We start from the raw sequence: 18,897 nt of genomic DNA on the forward strand, positions 1-18,897 counted from the left end.
TTTACACCTCTCTTCAGGAGCCTGGTTTTCACGAGTGAGAGTCCACTCGTTTCTGAACATGCCTGGCTGTTTCCAGCCAGACACACTCGAACTCCTGGTCATTGGCCTCATTTTTCAAACAGGCTCCAGATTGGCATGAAATACATATTTTGTCTGAGAATGAGCACCCAGTATTGTATCTGTTGTTCAAACAAACCGCTCTGCAGATACTGTTTGTTCAAAGATCAGTGTGGGCAGCCAGCCTGTGAAGTGATGCGAGTGCAGTAAATATTGCTTTTGCGGGCATTGAAGGGCTGTGAGAATTCTGTCACAAATTCAAATGGCAGCAGATGTGGCATTCCTTAGTGTGAAGGCTCATAGACATTTTAGTGAACTAAGATGGTGATTTAAAGGCAGTGTCAGCTAGACAGGGCCATACCTGTCTTGATAGTAGCAGTGGTTCTGGTAGGCAGCAGGGGATGGCCATTTAAAGGTGTGATTGGTTTTTATTCCTTATACGCCACTAAAAATATTTACTGCTCGTAGCACAATAGGGGTGGATCCTTTTGGATCGGCTCGAACAGTGTCTGTGCACATGCGTTGTCCACCCAACACTCAGCAAGTCACATTCCTTCTGGTTAAAAGATCTCTGCTGTTATTAATGGAGTCTGGAGCAAAGGAATCAAGTCGTTCGTACTCTGTCTCTTTGCAGTCCAGACTCGATGCTGTGGGCAATGAGTGCTCGGGCAGGTTCCACAAGCTCTGCAGCAGCGCTGGCTGTGGTTTGGAAGGCAGGAGCAAACCCTGGAATGTGGGACAGACGCAACGTTTGTGCTTGTGCAGGGGTGAAAACAGCAGAGGAGCCTGTGAGAGCTGAGCAGCCCTGCAGAGCCGCGTCAGCACCAGCGCCGGGCTGGAGCTGCAGATCCCCCGCACAGCAAAGTGTTCACTCGGTGCAAAAGTAATGGCGGTTTTGGAGCACAAGCTTTGAATCATTCGAACTAGGCTCAAATATGTCTTTATTAATCAATATAGGAACCATTACAATCAACACATTTTTGCAAACGAGAAATAAGTTTGTTTATTCCTTTAGCGTAAAAATTTGTGCTTTGGCGTTTGACAAAGTCTTGGAAAGCATTCCATCCCCACCAGATCCCACCAGACCTGTCATGACAGGTAGAAGGAGAATCCACGTACCACCGGGGATCGCACATCGTGTTTGAGTGTGGCTGTTCTGGGCCATAAGGACCAAAGCCCCGTGTGCTCCTCCTGCACCAGCTGGTTCTTCACAGCTCGGAGGAGCTGGCACGGTGAGAGCAAAGGCTGCTGAGCCCCAGGGTTTGTGACAGCCAGGCAGGGGCTCAGGGCCCAGCTCTGTCACCTGGCAGCTCTGAAAGCGGGGAGCAGAGCCTGTGGAGATGGCCCGTCCTGCCCAGCTTTCTTTTCAGTAGGAAGCGGCATCACTTGATCAAATACAGCCCAGACTTCATGGGCACAGGCTGAATTGTGTGTCCAGGTGGTCACAAAGGCCACCAGCGTCCTGGCTGGTACCAGCACTGGTGTGGCCAGCAGGCCCAGGGCAGTGACCGTCCCTGCGCTGGGCACTGGGGAGGCCAAACCGCAAATCCTGGGGGCAGCTTTGGGCCCCACACGCCAAGAAAGAGCTTGAGGTGCTGGAGTGAGTTGAGAGAAGGGAACGGAGCTGGTGAGGGGCTGGAGCACAAGTGTGATGGGGGCGGCTGAGGGACCTGGGGGTTCAGATGGAGAACAGGAGCTGAGGGGAGACCTTCTGATCTCTGAACTGCCTGAAAGGAGCTTGGAGCCAGGGGGTCGGGCTCTGCTCCCCAGGAACAAGCGCCAGGAGCAGACAAAACGGCCTCAAGTTGCGCCAGGGGAGGCTGAGGTTGGATTTAGGAACAATTTCTTTCCCAAAGAGCTGTGGGGCATTGGAACAGGCTGCCCAGGGCAGTGCTGGAGTCACCAGCCCTGGAGGGTTGGACAGACGGAGATGAGGTTCTCAGGACATGGGGCAGTGCCAGGGCTGGGTGATGGTTGGACTCCATGATTCTGTGATCCTGTGAATTCACTTGCTCCAGCGCAGGGAGCTGCTGCAGGTCCCTACCCGGGGCGGCTGGTCCATCGCAGCAGCCGCACAGCGTCTCCTGTGTCACGGCTCAGCCCCCGCACTCGTGCCCACACACAAAGCTCTGCCATCGCAGCCGTGCAGCCGCAGGGACAGGTGATTTGGGCACCGCTGTGAGTGCCAGGAGCTGTGTGACCTTCCAGTCTGTCAGTGCGTCTGGAGCAAATGGCCCCGCGGCCGAGCGAGCTCCTCTCCTTTCCCAGCAGCCTCTCCCGCAGCGGCTGGGCAGCTCCTGCCCCGCACAGCGTCCCCTCCCGCACAGCCGCCCCGCGCTGGGAGTCACACACGCTCCTCACCAGCACGGCGGGGCCAGGGAGCCCCCGCAGCTTTACAAATGGACGTGACCTACATGGATAACGCCCAGAAGCAGACGAGCAGAGCGACCTGTGCTGCTCTTCCGCCACAAGTCAGCTTGTGTTTGGATAACACGAGCTGCACTCACAAGCGTCTCCATTATGCATTTGCCTGACGGCAGGCACGTTGTATTTTGCAGCACGAATGTACTCATTACGCTGTCATTAGTCATGAGGAACAACCCTGTCAATAATAGAGATCTGCAGCTCTGGTACAGGGAATCAGCCGCACTAAGACTGAGAGAGTTGGGGTGTTCAGCTGGAGAAGCTCCAGGGAGACCTTATTGTGGCCTTTCTGGACTTAAAAGGGGCCGATAAGAAAGATGGGGACAGACTTTTGACTTATCCCTGTTGGGATAAGACAAGGAGTGATGGTTTTAAACTGAAGGAGGGAGATTCAGGCCGGACATGAGGAAGAAATTGTTGCCCTGAGGGTGGTGAGAGCCTGGCCCAGGTTGGGCAGAGAGGTGGTGGCTGAACCATCCCTGGAGACATCCCAGGCCAGGCTGGACGGGGCTCTGAGCAACCTGAGCTGGTGCAGATGTCCCTGCTCATGGCAGGGGGGGCACTGGGGATGCTGGGAAGGTCCCTTCGATGATCTTGAGGGTCTTTTCCAACCAAAACAATTCCGTGATTCTAACCTCAAGCAGCTACAGCCTCCTCGTCCACCTGGACGGACCTTCCCCGGGAGCCCCATTCAAAGCCAGACCCGAAGCAGCTCCCCATCCTCCCTCACAGAACCCCCGCTGCATGGCGCTGGGCTGCCCCATCCCTGGCGCCGTGAGCTGCAGGGACACGGTGAGCAGAGGGTCCTGCCCCAGCACTCAGCTGCTGCCTTCCCAGTGCCCCAGCAAAACAACGAGGTTCCTGCCTGAGCAAACATGGAGTGGAGCACATGCAGCTCCGCGAGCTGGTGCTGTTGATCCTGGAGACGCCCAAGGTGTGAGGCTGTTCCACCCGAATCCTGCACGCTCCCCCCGGCGGAGCCCCGGGCGGTTTGCACAGCACAAACCCTGCTCCCACTGCTGTACCGGGCTCTCCCTTCCCACCCCCAGTTTCAGTGCCTGCTGCAGAGATCACGGCTGCTTCATTCACAGGGGATAATGGGCGAAAATAGCCCGGAGATACCTGCTCAGCGAGGCAGCCAGGGACCAGACATATGCACTAAAACCAGAGCAAAATTGCTGCAAACAAAGTGCAGCGGTTCCCGCAGCTCAGGGTTTTCTGCCGGCCCTCGTGTTCCGAACTGACGGAGCACGTTCACCGCTATTCATCAGCACAATGCGGGATCCTCAGGAAAGCAGCGTTTGCCTTCTCGATGCTGTTCCTCCTCAAACACACTCCAAGAACAGGCAGGCCCCATGCATCTTTAATGGCGGGTGCTAAATAACTTAGCTTGCCATCTATAATTTAATTGTAGTTGGAGAGGGTGAATAAGAAGGTGTCTTCTGCAGGGGGAAGCTTTCTCCTTGTGCCTTGCGCCATAAAATCAGAGGTCACCGGCGGGTGGGGGGTTGCTGGTGATTGTATAATCACCCCCAATAACGATGCAGTCACATTCTCAGCCGTGTTTTGCTGGCAGACCAGCATTACGGATTTCCTTGGGCCTTGACCAATCTCCTCAAAATCACCGCAGGCTTCGATCTCACTTGCACCCAGAAAGCACTTGTTACATGAGTCTGGAGAGCCCTGGAGACAACATCGCTGCCTGATCCAGCCGGTGCAGGCAGTGGTGCAGGCAGCGCACAGGCAGCGCACAGGCAGTGGTGCAGGCAGCACACAGGCAGCGCACAGGCAGTGGTGCAGGCAGCGCACAGGCAGCGCACAGGCAGCGCACAGGCAGTGGTGCAGGCAGCGCACAGGCAGTGGTGCAGGCAGCGCACAGGCAGCGCACAGGCAGCGCACAGGCAGCGCACAGGCAGAGCTGGACCGTGCCCGGTCTCCCAGCCCCACCAGTTCTCCCCAGCTCAGCCCCGGGTACAGCCCGCGGCAGTGGGACGGGGTGTCTGAAAGCACATTTCCCCCCGGCTGCACGGGTGTTCCAGCCTGTGCCAAGGGACGGGAGCGGCTCCAATACAGGAAGCATTGTCCGATGGCAAAGCCCAGACAGTGGGCACCACGTTTTCCCTTTTTTCTTTATTGTTATTGTGGTTTGGCAGCATGACAATGGATTTCTGCCGGGAACAGCTGGAACAGCTCAGCTCAGATCTGTTCAGGCTCTTCTCTTGAGCTTATCCTGACACCCAAGTGCCTCCCTGGGGCAGAGACTCTTGCCCAGGCAGAGGAGACGTTTCCAACACTGTCCTGTCACCGTGTCTCCCTGATCAAACCAAAACTCTCCGTGTCTTTTATATCCATCCCAGCTGTCTGGTGCCCAAGGCGGCGGGACAGTTCGTGCCATAACAACACGGAATTTTCCAGAATAGTGAGCAAGCATTTTTCCCCCCTGCTTGCATTGGACGTTTTCATTTTCCCCACCCCAAATTTGCTCCCCAGTCTGCAGCACGCTGCAGCGCCCATGGGTGTTTGATTCAGCCTGAACAGGAAGGCATCGCGTTCAGAACGGTTTGAAGAGGGAAGGTCGCACATACGATATTGCGGAAAGGCAGATCAGCACAGCGAGCGTTCCTGGCGCCCGCTGCAACCTGCAAATGGCTTTGGGTTGGCATGAACTGGCGTTACTGTCAGAAAGGTATCGCTGCCTGCGCCCCGGCGCTTGGAAAGATGCTGCTCAAGAAGAACCCGAGCAGGGTTTTAGGTCCTTGGCTGATGGGAGCTGGTTTTATTCCCCGCATCAGCATGGCGGGGGGTCCAGAGGCTCTCGGTGCTGTTGAGCTGCTGCACTTTGTGGCACATTGCTGGGGACCCGGCAGAGCCACTGTCATTATCTAACACTTCCTAATTCTGGCAGGTTTGGAGTTTTGGGACGTGCCTCTGTTTCACTGTCGCATTTTAGACTATTTCCCTTTCATGTGTTCATCAGGTCTTGCTTTCTGCCCATCTCCTTCCAACAAAAGCCGGTTTCTGATCTGACTCTCAGTCTGGCTCCTGCATCTTTCACCGTCCGGCTCCCCTCGCTTTTTCTTTAGGCTTTTCCTGCTTTCATTGTCAAGCTGCTTTGGATTTCTGGTTCCACTCAGTCCAGCACTAAGCCCCGCTCAGGTTCCCTCTCTCGCTCCCACCACCGCTGTGTTGGCTCGGGTGGGATGCTGCCGGGCTCCAGTGTCCAGCCAAAACCAGCTGCAGAGAAACAACAGGCACTGCTATTTTCAGTGAGCCGGAGCTTTCTAGGTTGGGTAAACCTCATTCTTCCCACGGTGTGTGAAGCACAACCCGCCTTTGTCAAATAATTCAGAGAGAATTATCCTGATGCAAATGCTGCGGGGGATGCCAGTGTCCATCCCCTGCTGCAGGGGCTGCAGCAGCACGGTGCTGTCAGCAGAGCCTGGAGCTGCCAGCACACCCAGGAGATCTTGGGACGTTGCTTTATGGACGGCGACCTTAGTATGGGAGAAGGGAACCTAATTTTAAGGACACTTTTCCAAGAGGAGCATTTTATGTATTGGCTTTGTAAGGATGGACTTCCCAGCTGTCCGGTCAGGAGGCTGCTGAGAAATGAGCTTTAACTGTGGGTGCAGTTTGAGAGTGAAACCTCTGAGCTTGGAGAGGTTTGTGGCCAGAGTTTCAGCTCAGCTTTGACGCTGTTCCCCAGCTGCCCGAGCCAGCGAGTCCCTCCCGCGGTGCCGGCAGCGTCCAGCCAGCCCGGCGCGGTGCAGGGGGGTTCTCTGGGGCCAGATCCTGCACAGAGTCACCGCGTCGCCTCCCACCATCCTGCCCAGTCCGAGTGCTGCTGAGCCCAGGAGCTGGTCCCCAGGGTCAGAAGACTGTCCCAGCAGGCAGGGTTGCTTCCCAACTTCCTTCCATCTCACTGGAGGGAGAGAAAAGACCAATAGCCCAGGCTGGATGGCACCCAGACTGGGGTTGCTCCCCGGGGAGGCCTGGCAGGGGGGCAAGGGGTGTCCCCCACCAGCACCAGGCTCTCAGGGGACATCCCGTACCCAGCAGGGCTCGCTGTGGTGGGGAGAAAAACTGCAGCTGGGCTCAGGCCTCTCTCCTCCCTGGCTCAGCAGCTCCGGAGCTGCCGGCACCCTGGGCACCCGCGGCAGAGCCGTCCCTGGAGGATCCGCGGGCAGCTGAGCCCCCTCCATCTGCTCGGCACGGCCAGGCCGTGATGGGTTTTGTCTGAGATCACGCCTGGCCCCAGCAGCAGCACACAGCCCTCTGCGCACGCCTGCCCGCGGCCTCTCTGCCCTCCTCCATGCTCACTGCTGGCGGCCACCAGCCTGGCATCCCCGGGGAGGTCACTGTGTCCCTGTCACCAACACCCTGCCCCGTGGGAGGAGGGACTGTGACATCCAGCAGCACCACTTGGCCCTTCCTCCACCATTTTGCCCCATCTCTTCTGAACCCACATCACCTCCAGCTGCATCCAGGGCCAGGCTTGCAGCACATCCCCATGCCCAGGGTGTCTATGGGGCAGGGAAGGCGGTGCAGAGCCTGCCCGGCACCGCTGTCCCTTCCCGGGGGGAAAGGCAGATGCTGCTGGATGCTGCCAAGGCCTGCAGGGATGGAAGAGAGTCCGCAGCACCCCCAGCCAAGCTCAGATCCCCTGGGAGCACCCCCAGCATCATCATCAGCCTCTGCAGCTCCCGGGGGAGAGAAGAGCCACGCGGCCACAACAGGGCCTCTGCAACACCCCCTGCCCTGCAGCGAGGTGACACTCAGTGGCACCCGTGCCTGGCACAGGGACCTCCTTCCCACTCCATCCCTTGCCAGCCCCTTGGCCCTGGTTAAGGACAGCTCTGCCCGAGATGTGCCCAGGCTGCTGGGCACAGGGCAGCGCTGGGGGCTGTTGTCTCAGCAGCGTGCTGGGAGCTGTCACAGCAACCCGGGCCAGGGTTCATCTCGAGGTTGTTGGCACAGACAGGCGGGTCCCAGCCTCACGTGGCTGGACTTGGTTGGGGATGCGAGTCTCTCAGAGCTGTTTGAAGAACAACAAGTTGCCACCGGGTTGCAGTCCAGGGCGAGTTGCTGCAGAAACAGCCGGTGCCACATGTGTGGTGCTGTGGGACGGATCCAGCTGGACCATGGGACTGATCCGGTTGAAAACTGCTTGTCAAAACCAGAGTGGGATTCCCCTGCTGGCGGCGCTGCAGGTGGGGAGGAGGAGCTGGCCCAGTAGCCTCAGCCATCCTGTGTCCCCCCGGCCACATAGGAAAGGCTCAGGGGGGGGAAGGTGACACTGTCCCTCCCCAGCCAAGCTCTGCCGGACCCCAAAGGAGCACCCACACGTGGCGCCAGCTGGTGTGGGGTGGGCAGGAGGCAGCCAACGCCTCCGGGCTCTGCCAGCGCTGGGGTGGCCACCCTTGTTTTGTGGCTCTTTGTGGAGGGAGCTTCATTAGGTCTCAAAACCTCAGTGTGGTGGGTGCAGAGGTGGCCACTGTGCCACTGTCCCAGCTAAGAGCACCCCGAGGTGGCAGCATCAGGGCACCCCACAGCGATGCTGTGACACCCTGGGGTGATGCTGGGGTACCCCGCGGTGATGCTGGGCCTCTGGAGAAAGCCCTGGAGTGATGCTGGGAGGTGCTGACGGGACATGGCTGGGACTCCCGGGAAAACCCTGGTGTGGTGCTGGGGACATCAGGCTGCGACACTCCGGGGTGATGCTGGGGACACCGGGGCAGTCGGTGCCGCCCGCCGCCAGCGGCAGCAGCAGCTCCCGCTCCCTCCTCCTCCTCCTCGTCCTCCTCCTCCCGTCCCTCTCCCCGCTCGCAGCCCCAGCCGGGCCGAGGGAGGAGCCGGCCGCGCACAAAACCGCCCGGCCGGCCCGTCCGTCCCCCGCAGCGGCACCGGCACCGGCGGCGGGGGGTGCCCGGCGCCCGCCCGGGACCATGCGCGCCGCGGCGGGGCCGGTGCCGGAGTTGCCGAGGGAGGGCGGCGGCCGCCCGGGGCCATGAGCGCGGCGGCGGCGGGGGGGCGAAGCGGCCCCGGGCGGCGGCGGGGCGGCGGGGGGAGCCCGGCGGGGCGGCGGGCGGGGGGCGGGCGGCGGCGCCGCGCCCTGCGCTCCCTGGGCAGCCTGGCCGGGCGGCTGCTCCGCACCTGGGCGCGCCTGGCCGGGGGCCGCGGGAGGCGCCGAGCCGTGCCGGAGGACGATGAAGGCGGGTTCCGGGGGGGCGGCGGCCCGGGGATGGGGGGCCGGAGGCGGCGGCCCGGGGGAGCGGCGGCGGTGGCGGGGAGCGGCGGGAGCGGCGGCGCGGAGCGGCCGCCGGGCGCGCAGGGGCTGCGGAACCACGGGAACACCTGCTTCATGAACGCGGTGCTGCAGTGCCTCAGCAACACGGTGCCGCTGGCCGAGTTCCTGGCGCTGGGCCGGTACCGCGCCCGCGGGGCCCGCGCCGAGGTCACGCACCGGCTGGCGGCGCTGGTCCGCGCCCTCTGGACCCGCGACTACACCCCGCAGCTCTCCGCGGAGTTCAAGGTACGGCCCGGCACAGCGGGACCCCCGCGCACCGCGCACCGCGCCCGGCCCCCGCGCCCACCGGCATCTCCAGCACCCACCGGCATCCCCTGCCCTGCGCAGCCACCGGCCCCCTCCGCCCTGCACATCCTACTCGAATCCCCTGCCCCACAGCACCCACGGGCACCCCAGCTCACAGGACCCACCAGCATCTCCTGCTCCCAGCATCCCCCAACTCTGGCACCCACCTGCATCTCCTGCCTCCAGCACCCACCGCACCCCCTGCCCTGCACATCCCACCTGCACCCCGTGCCCCCCGCACTCACTGGGACCCCCTGCTGCTCCCAGCATCCCCAGCTCACAGCACCCTCTCCTGTGCCACATCCTCCCCATGGCCCTTGGGCTGCCCTGCCAAATGCCCCCCAGCCCTGCTGTCCCTCCAGCCCCACTGCTGTCACCCACCTCCTGCCTTCAGCTGAGCTCTGACCTCCCTTGGGTGGGCGAACTCACTGTCCCAGCCACCCTCACGGAGCCCAAGAGTGAGGGCCATGCTGGTCTTGGTGGCGCCACCAGGGGATGGTGCCATCCGGGGATGGTGCATGGGAGCCTAAGCCAGTGGCCTCAGGCCCTGTGGCTGAGTGCATGTCACATCCCTGCAGGGCACAGGCCAGTGTGCTGCGGACCTGCACCCATTTTAGGGACAAGGACAGGGTGTCGAGCACAGGACAGCACTTTGATTCTGGCGTGGCAGCCCCCTATGCTCAGGGCCACTCGCCTGTGGGGTGACAATTCCCCAGGGACTTGCTGCTGCAATTAAACTGCTGCTGCCGTTAAACCTTGCAAAGCGCTCAGAGGAGCTGCTGAGGGGCTGGACCCTGCCCTGCTCAGGGTTTCTGGCAGCGCTGCCGGCTCCTGGGGGGCAGCCGGGCTGGTCCTGCGCAGACAGGGATGGGGTACCCGCTGCTCTGCCCCCCTTTCCCAGGGAGACCTGCAAGGGTGCCATGGGTGCTGCTGGGGGAGCTCGTTGCCTTGAATTTCCCTGTAGCAAAGTAACCGGCTCTTGCAGCACTGGGCACAGGATTTCCGTGCCCTCTGCTCCCAAACACACAGGTTCCTTAGGCACAGAGAGGCAAACAAACCCAACCAACAGAAAAAAACCACCCCAAACTTGCAGCCTTTGCTCTGAATTTCCTCCCTTCAGGTGGTTATCTGCATCTGCCATGAACTGCCACCTTATTTTAATTTCTTTTAATCTGTCTAAATAAGATTTTAAAAATAAGAAGCGAGTCCGTGGCTCCTTTTGTTTGAAGGCCATGGGTGGTGGCCTTGCTCCCTCTGCTGCCAGGAGAGCGGGGCTGGGACAGGCGAGGTGGCGGCCAGAGGGGTCTTGGCTCTGGGGGGTCCCGGTGGCGCTGGAGCTCTGACCCCTGCCCTGCCGTGCTGGTTTGATTGTAACCACGGATGGTTGGGGTGTCACTGCATCAGCTGGTTCAGATCCATGCAGATGGTTGGGGTTTCTCCCTCCTGGTGCTGGATCTGGGGCTCCCAAAATTGTGCTTTGTCTGTTGGCTCTGAGCAGCTGCTGCCAGCCCAGGCTTGGAGACAGGTCCTTGGGGACCCCAAGCTCTGTCTTTTGGGGAGCTCCATGGGGGAGATGGGGGCAGAATGCTCTGGGGAACCCTGTCAGCAGCTGGGGACCCCCTGAGGGGCTGGGGGGAAGGAGGAGAGGGGACAAGGAGGGGGCAGCCTCGGGGAGGGGGAGCTGGCAGGGCTTTGGGTGGGGGGGCAGAGCTTGGCAGGGCAGGCAGCACCCCAGCACTGCCCTTGGGGGGCTGGTGGGAACCCCCTGGCACGTGGCTCCATCGGGGACATGTCTGGTCCACTGCCCGGTCTCAGCTGCTGCGCTTCAGCTGGAGAGTGCAGAGTGCCAGCTCTGATGGGCTGAGCATCCCCGGTTTTGGGGTGCAGGAGGTTTGCTCGGGGGCTTTCCTCCTGCCTGTGCAGGCAGGGCAGGCAGGGCTGGCAGCTCCCCTGCCCGCGGGCCACACTTTTGCTTGGCTGTATGAACAGCCCGTGTCTCTTGTAGGGCCTTGGGTGGCTGGGCTGGCACCGCCGGCATCGCCTGGCTGGGGAGACTGAGGCACGGGGAGGCACCGGGCTGGCTGCTGGTGCCGGGGTGGCAGGGGCAGGCAGGGCTGGGGCAGAGCTGCTGCCTGCTGGGGCACCCGGCGCTGGGAATTGCCTTCCCCTGGCCCAGCTCAGGCCATCAGGGCGTGCAGGGCAGGTGACACTGGTGGGTCCCCGCGGGCTGGACTTGTCTGGGTTTGTTGGGATGTGCCGTGTCCCCTTGCCCGTGGCAAGCTGTCCCCTCCTGGCCTTGTCCCAGCAGCTGAGAGCTGGGGCACCACAGTGATGGGCCCCAGAGCTGCCATTCTGGCTGGGTGTGCTCAGCTGTCCCCAGGGTGGCCGCAGTGTCCCTGCAGAGGCAGGAAGCAGGGACGGGTTTTTGTGACGGGTGCTAATGAACTTGCCGTTCGTTAGCGCCAGGCTCAGCGCCCTCCCTGCCCGTCTCCTGCAGAACATCGTCTCCAAGCACAGCGCGCAGTTCAGGGGCAACGCGCAGCACGACGCACTCGAGTTCCTACTCTGGCTGCTGGACCGAATGCACGAGGACCTGGGTGCTGCGTCCCCTGCCCAGCACCCTCGTGTCCCCGAGGAGGTGGGTGGCCTTTGCCAGGGTGGCCGCACCCCCTGGCTTTGGGGGGGACGTCCACGCTGAGCCTGGGCCTGGGGAAGCCGAGATGTGCTGGGAGGGGCCAGGCTGGAGTTGTCCCCCATACTGGTATGGAAGGGGGATACGGGTGATGTGGTTTGGCCCGTGTGGGAGGGGGGAGGCTGTTGGGAGCTGGGTGCTGCGGGGCTGGGTAGGGTGGTTGGGTGCTGGGAGAGCGCGGGGGTGTCAGCAGGAGCTGGTCTGTCTGGCTGAGCCCCCCAGTTCTGGTGGGCACCCCAGTTCTTGTGATCGCTTGGCTGGAAGGCGATCCACCCCCTGTCCTTCCCCACCTCCAGCTAAGCTGTAATTACAGCGCTCGGCAGCTTTGCTGCTGGCAGACCCAGGAATGAAGTCTCCCTGTGTCCATCTGCGCGCATGGCATCACCTGTTGCAGCGGATGGGTTTGTGCTGGGGGTGGTTGTGCTCGGCAGTGCTGTCCCCATTTTGAGGGTGATGCCCACCTGGGGCACAGGGCTCCTGGGACCATCTTTGTGCTCCCTGTCCCCAGCGTGGGGCACGGTGGCTGTGGCTGAGGGCCGGGGGCCGGGGACCCCGCGGGCAGCCCCTGCCCGTACCCCAGCCTGGCCTGGGCTCTGTCCCCATGGGAGAGCTCAGCTGCAGTGCCTGTCCCCAAAACCTGGGGCTGGGGCAGCCTTGTGGCTCTTAGACCTCCTTGGGCAGGGTCTGCAGTGTCCGTGCACTGAGCTGAGTTGTTCTTAGCCCTGCCCGCCTTTCCCTGGGGGGTTGTAGATCCCCACGGCTCTCAGGGAGAGCCTGGCAGCGAGCAGCTTGTTTAATGTGAGGTGTCACCAGCTGCCATGGGCTGTGCTGTGACACCACTGGCGGTGCCGTGGCAATGCCCGAGATGCCCGCCTGGCTCCAGGGACGGGACTCTGTGTCCCCCCAGCATCCGCAGTTTGGCTCAGCCTCCCCCAGCCCTTCATCGTGGTCTTGTCCCCTTTTGGGGTGTGCCACCCAAGTGGCACCTGTGTGTTTGTGTCCACGGGGACGGGGTGTCCCGTGGGGGCCATGAGCATGAGTAAATGGCTCTGAAGTGCCTGGATGGAGCTGGGCACACATGTGCCCCTCCTGGTTCAGGAGGGGATGCTGGGCATTGGAACAGGCTGCCCAGGGCAGTGCTGGAGTCACCATCCGTGGAGGGATGGACAGACGGAGATGAGGTTCTCAGGAACATGGGGCAGTGCCAGGGGTGGGTTGCCTGTTGGACTCGATGATCTAGAGGGTCTTTTCCAATCAAATGATTCTATGATTCTAAATACCCTCCTGGGTGTTTGATGGCTGCCCTGATACACAGCGGCTCTGAGGCACCCTGGTGGGGACCAAGGCTTGGCTGCTGGGACGGCTGAAGGAGGAGGAGGCATCCCCGTGGGTTTTGGGGGTATTTTGGGGGCCGCATGGGGCACAGAGTCCAGGTCCACAGCAGATGGACCCTGGCCCCGCACAGACTGTGAGGACATGTCAGGCACAGCAGGACCCAGTGCCAGCAGATGGCACAAGGAAAATCCACCTCCCAGCCAAATACCGCACTGATTTTCAGTCTTGCTCACTGTGACTCCAAAAATCTTCCTACTTGCCCCAAAACAGCTCAGTCCTTTCCCAGGCTGTTGAGGCTCCTTTCTGTGACAACTCTTCTGCCATCAGGCTCCATGTGCCCATAGCAGGGGGTGAAGCTTGTGGCTTCTGTCCTCTGTGTGTGGGGACGGGCTCTCTGTGGTTCCCAGGGCAGCGGGTGGGCAGGGAGATTGTGTTAGGGAGATGTTGGACCAAAAACTCAAGTAACAAGAGACAGGATGAGAGGAAATGTCTTCACGTTGCCCCAAGGGAGGCTGAGATTGGATCTGTGGAACAATTTCTTCCCCAAAGGGCTGTGGGGCATTGGAACAGGCTGCCCAGGGCAGTGCTGGAGTCACCATCCCTGGAGGGTTGGACAGACGGAGATGAGGTTCTCAGGACATGGGGCAGTGCCGGGGGTGGGTTATGGTTGGACTCCATGATCCTGAGGGTCTTTTCCAACCAAAATGATTCTATGATTCTGTTATTCTGTGTCTCCTAACCGGGCAGGTCTGGCTGCATAACGTGGTCATGTCCCAGTGTCCCCATTCCCTGTGGAGCAGAGCAGAGGACCTGGTTCCTCTCAGGCATCCTGGGTGTGCAGGTTCTCGCCTCCCGATTCTGGCATCCCCTGAATTTGGCAAAAGTGGCTGCCTCCCTGACTGAGTGTCCTGCCTTTCCTCGGCATGGATGCCACAGGGACACCAAAGCTGGGCTTGGTTCACTGGGACGAGTCCCCAGCTCCTCAGTGGTGGGGGGGGTCACCTCTGCACCTTGCTCACTTGTCTCTTGTCCCCACAGGCTGGCAAGGATGGGATCATTGATGCCAGCAGGTCCCCACCGGCCGCCTGGCAGCCCCACGGGCAGAGCTTCGTGCAGAGCCACTTCCAGGCACAGTACAGGTGAGGGGGGGACAGTCCTGCCCTGGCGGGGCTGTGCTGGGGGGTGGCCGGACTCTGCCAGCCTAGAGAAGGGAGGAGCCAGGAGCACTCAGCCCTGCAGAGAGGCTCCATCCATCCCTCCCGCCCTCCATCCTGCCGGGGATGCGGTACCCAGGATGCGGTACCCGGGATACGGTACCTGGGATGCAGTACTGCCAGCAGGGCGGTGCAGCCCCCGGTGGGGACCCTGGGGTGCTGTCCCCATGCCGGTGACATGCCGCGGCCGTGTTCTGCAGGTCCTCCCTGACATGCCCGCATTGCCTGAAGCAGAGCAACACCTTCGACCCCTTCCTGTGCATCTCCCTGCCCATCCCGCTGCGCCAGACCAGGTGAGCCCGGCCCTGCCTCCCCAGCCGCTCGCTGCGGTGAGAGACACGGCCACTGCCCAGCGGGGTTTTGGCTTCAGTGAGAGAAATGTGTATATTTTGGGGTAAATCATTAATTCAGGAGGTGGTGGCAGTGTTGGGACAAGTGACAGCCACCACCACGGAGCTGTGTCCAATGGGCGTTTGCTGTCCCAGAGTCAGAGCTGCCGCACAACGGGTTCCTCCGGCGTGGTCACGAGTGGCGTCAGGTCTCGGTGCGGTGTGGCTTCCCCGCTGAGCTGTGCGTGTGTCCCCCCCGGTGTCCCCAGGGCTCTCAACGTCACCCTGGTGCTGCAGTGCGAGCGCTGGCGGTTCGTGCGGGTGGGCCTGGCCGTGCCCCTGTTGGGCACCGTGGCTGAGCTGCGGGAGATGGTGGCGCAGGAGGGACACATCCCCCCAGAGCAGGTAACGGGGACATGGCAGGGGACACCCCTTCTGGGGGACACTGACAGTGCTGTCCCTCAGTGTTGGGGACGTGGGAGGGGACATCCTCCAAGGGACACTGAGGTGCCATCCCGCAGGTGATCCTGGCCGAGGTGTCCCCGCGGGGGTTCCTGCGCTCCCTGGGTGATGCGGACGCGCTGTGCGGGGCCGGGGAGGGGGCGCCGCTCTACGCCTTCCAGCCGCCCCCTGCCCGCCACACAGGTATCGCCCTCCCACCCCTGTCCCCATTGGCTGCAGCTGGCACCTGCACAGCGCTGATTGGTTGGGAGCAGCTTGTGGGTGGTGGGAGCATCCCTGGGATTGGTGATTCCTCTCACTGTGATTGGTGGGGGAGTGGTGTGCTGTGATTGGTCAGAGGCAGCTGGTCTCCACTGGGATTGGTGGGAGACTGATATCCTTTGCTGTGGGTTGCCTGCCTGCACTGCTGTGATTGGTGGGAGCTGCGTCCTCTGCTGTGATTGGTGGGAACCTTGGCACGCATGCTATGGTTGGTGGGAGCCTTTTTTCTCCCCCCCCTCCGACTGGTTGGAGACAGGTGTCCTCTGTTCTGATTGGTGTGAGTCTTGTTTCCCTGCTCTCCCCCTGCCTTGTGATTGGTGGGAGGTTAGTGTGCTCTGCTCTTATTGGTGGGAGTCTTTTCCCTCTCTCTCCCCCTGCCCTTTGATTGGTGGGAGGCAGGCATGCTCTGCTGTGATTGGTAGAGGCTGTGGTTGGTGGCCAGGAGGCAGCGCTGCAGGCAGGGCCCCCGTGGGGACGTTGCTGTGGGAGAGGACCATGGATGCTAATTAACACCTAATTAATACTAAACGAGAGTCCCTGGCTGACCCTGGCCCTGCCTTCAGGGGGTCCCTGCAGCCTGCCCAGCTCCCCCGGGGGGGCCCAGCCCGAGGGACAGCGCCTGCTGCCCACTGCCGCCCGCTCCTGCGACTGCCTGCACGGCTGCCTGCACGGCCCGGGCGGCCGCATCCTGCTGCTGCTCTGCAACACGGCGGGAACCGGCCCCCGCCTCGCCAGGTACCTGCCCGTCCTGCCTGCGCCTGCCTTGCCCTGGCGGGAGGGGCCGCGGGGGTGTCCCCTCCTCACCCAGTGTCCCCCGTTGTCCCCAGGTTTGGGCCACCGCTGGTGCTGCGGGAGGAGCGGGGCGTCTCCTGGGAGCAGCTCCAGCAGAGCATCCTGGCCCAGATGCGGGCGCTGCTGCGGGGAGAGGTGCAGGCACAGGTGAGCAGGAGAGGGGACAATGCTGGCCCCTGCTGGGGACACTTGTGGCCAGGGCTGCTAGCACTGCAGCCCTGGTGGGGATGGGGTACAGGTGGCCATGGTAGAGCTTTGAGTGGCTGTGGTGTCTCTACAGGTGTGTGGTAGAGCTGTTGGTGCCCATGTTGGGTGTCTTCGTGGGTGGCCATGGTAGAGCTGTGGGTGACCATGGGTGGCACCATCACTGGCTGTAGTGGCACCATGGGTGACCATGGTGGAACTGTGCTTGTCTGCAAGGTCGCCGGTGCTGTCATCATGGGTGTTTGTGGTGGCCTTGGGGTGGTTGTGTTGATGCTGATGGTCCCTAGGGGGGGCCATGCTGTCCCTGGGGCTGGTCATAATTGCACTGCAGGCAGCCAGTGGTGTCACAGTGTCTCTCTGTGTGGCAGTGGTCTCCCTGTGGGTGGTCATGTTGTCACCACAGCTGGCCAGTGGTGTCACCATGGGTGGCCACATTGTCCCTGTGGGTAGCTCTGGTGTCCCTGCAGGTGGTTGTGTTGTTGCTGCAGGCAGCCAGTGGTGTCACCGTGGGTGGGCACGGCATGGCCATGGCTGCCCGCAGTGCCAGCCGGCTCCCACGGCAGAGTCACCCCAGCCCAGCCGCCCTCCCCAGCGCCCAGGTGCCACCATCCCACAGGTGCTGGTGTCCCTGCGCTGCCCCTTTGTCCCCAGCCGCACCGCAGCAGTGGGACAGGCCATCCCCTAGCCCTGCGTTCCCAACCCCATGGGTGTCCCCTGCCAGCCCTGCCACAGGGACCAAAGGAATCTGATTTTTGGGGCTTTTTTTTGTCCTGTGTCACAAGGCATGGCTCCCCATGGGTGACACCAGAGGATGTGGGGGCTGTGCCCCACGCACCCCACAGCCCCTTCTCCCCTTGCAGGGTGCAGGGACCCTCTTCCGCATCCGCCTGGCAGGGGGCTTGGCCACCTGTGCCTACCTGTCCCCGCAGGACCCCCGCCCCCTCTGCCACCCTGCTGTCGACAGGTAAGGGCGCTGCAGGGACAGGATTGTCCCCAGGATGTCCCCTCACTCCCCAGGGCTGGCAAGTGGTGGTCACAATGGCAGGTCACAGTGTCCCTGTGGGTGGCCACGATGTCCCTGTGTGTGGTTGTGTTGGCACCATGAGGGGCCAGAGGTGTCCCAGTGGTGGCCACCCCCGTCCCTGGGGACTGGCTCCCCAGTCCTATGTCCATGCCATGGATGCTGCATGGGGAGGTGGTGGCTGTCCCCAGCTGCCACTATGGGCTGCAGAGAAGTGGCCCTGTGGGTACGGAGGACTTCAGGGGGCCATCTCACTTTGTCATTGTCCCCTAGAGCCCTGCAGCTGAGCCAGAGGGGTGGCCCTCCCCACGTGAAGCTGACGGTGGAGTGGGACATGAGCACCAAAGAGCGGTGAGTTCCATGCACTCAGGGCTGGGGGGGGACACCCCAGCACCCAGGTCACTGACCCTGCCTGATATTATGTCACCCCCCTGTCCCCGCAGCCTTTTTGGGGACATCCAGGAGGAGGAGGTGCAGGACGCGGAGAGCGTGCGGCTGCAGCAGCAAGCGCACCGGCAGCAGCACAGCTGCACGCTGGACGAGTGCTTCCAGCTCTACACCAAGGAGGAGCAGGTACTGCACACCCTGCCTGTCCGCGGCGCCGAGGATGGCTTTGGCAGGGCTGGGGGTGCTTCAGAGGTGGCTGTGGCACAGTACTCACCTGCAGCATTCACTGTGTGCAGGGCTGGGGACACAGGAGAAAAGGAGACAAAGCTACTGGAGAGTGTCCAGAGGAGGGACACCGAGTTGGGGAAGGTTTGGAGGGGAAGACAATGAGGAGAAGCTGAAGTCCCTGGGTTTGTTCAGCTGGAGCAGAGCAGACTGAGGGCAGAGCTCATGGGCTGCAGGTTCCTCAGCAGGAGCAGGAGGGGCAGGGCTGAGCTCTTCTCTGTGACAGTGACAGAGCCCAGGGAACGGCAGAAGATGTGCCAGGGAGGGTCAGTGGACATGAGGAAAAGGTTCTTCACCCAGAGGTGCTGGACACTGAACAGGCTCCCAGGGAGGGGTCACGGCCCAACCTGACAGTGTTCAAGGAGAGACTGGACAACGTCCTCAGACACACGGGGTGACCTGTGGGGTGTCCTGTGCAGGGGCAGGAGCTGGACTCGATGATCCTGGTGGGTGCTTCCAGCTCAGGACAATCTGGTTCTATGTGTTGTCCCCAGCTGGCCCCGGACGACGCCTGGCGCTGCCCGCACTGCAAGGTGCTGCAGCAGGGCACGGTGAAGCTGAGCCTCTGGACGCTGCCCGACATCCTCATCATCCACCTCAAGCGCTTTCGGCAGGTGGCTGAGCACTGGCACAAACTCACCACGCTGGTGAGGTTCCCGCTGCGGGGCCTGGACATGGCCCCCCATATGGCACAGCAGGGCCAGGCCAGCAGGCAGATGTTGAGGTGCTGGGTGCCCTGGCAGCGCTCCCCTTGTTCCCCTCGTGACTACCTCTACGACCTGTACGCAGTCTGCAACCACCACGGCAGCATGCAGGGGGGGCACTACACCGGTGAGTGGGGT

The 18,897-nt window shown here is 62.0% G+C and overlaps 1 protein-coding gene across 4 annotated transcripts in view; it reads left to right on the forward strand.

Moving 5' to 3' along the window:
• Window positions 1-18,897, forward strand: part of USP43 (ubiquitin specific peptidase 43) — a 91,630-nt gene that overhangs the window by 68,827 nt on the left and 3,906 nt on the right. Inside the window, exons 1-12 of one of the 4 annotated variants that reach the window (XM_065852222.2) lie at window positions 8,489-9,013; window positions 11,571-11,711; window positions 14,139-14,239; window positions 14,515-14,607; window positions 14,913-15,048; window positions 15,165-15,288; window positions 15,930-16,101; window positions 16,194-16,305; window positions 17,223-17,326; window positions 17,657-17,734; window positions 17,827-17,956; window positions 18,550-18,886. In XM_065852222.2, coding sequence (XP_065708294.1) covers window positions 8,489-9,013; window positions 11,571-11,711; window positions 14,139-14,239; window positions 14,515-14,607; window positions 14,913-15,048; window positions 15,165-15,288; window positions 15,930-16,101; window positions 16,194-16,305; window positions 17,223-17,326; window positions 17,657-17,734; window positions 17,827-17,956; window positions 18,550-18,886 — 2,053 coding nt within the window. Of the gene's footprint in view, window positions 1-8,488; window positions 9,014-11,570; window positions 11,712-14,138; window positions 14,240-14,514; window positions 14,608-14,912; window positions 15,049-15,164; window positions 15,289-15,929; window positions 16,102-16,193; window positions 16,306-17,222; window positions 17,327-17,656; window positions 17,735-17,826; window positions 17,957-18,549; window positions 18,887-18,897 lie in introns of those variants that run through there. The other 3 variants (XM_071816571.1, XM_071816572.1, XM_071816573.1) reach the window with 3 other exon arrangements.

This window comes from Patagioenas fasciata, chromosome 18, assembly GCF_037038585.1.
Source record: "Patagioenas fasciata isolate bPatFas1 chromosome 18, bPatFas1.hap1, whole genome shotgun sequence".
NCBI lineage: Eukaryota > Metazoa > Chordata > Aves > Columbiformes > Columbidae > Patagioenas > Patagioenas fasciata.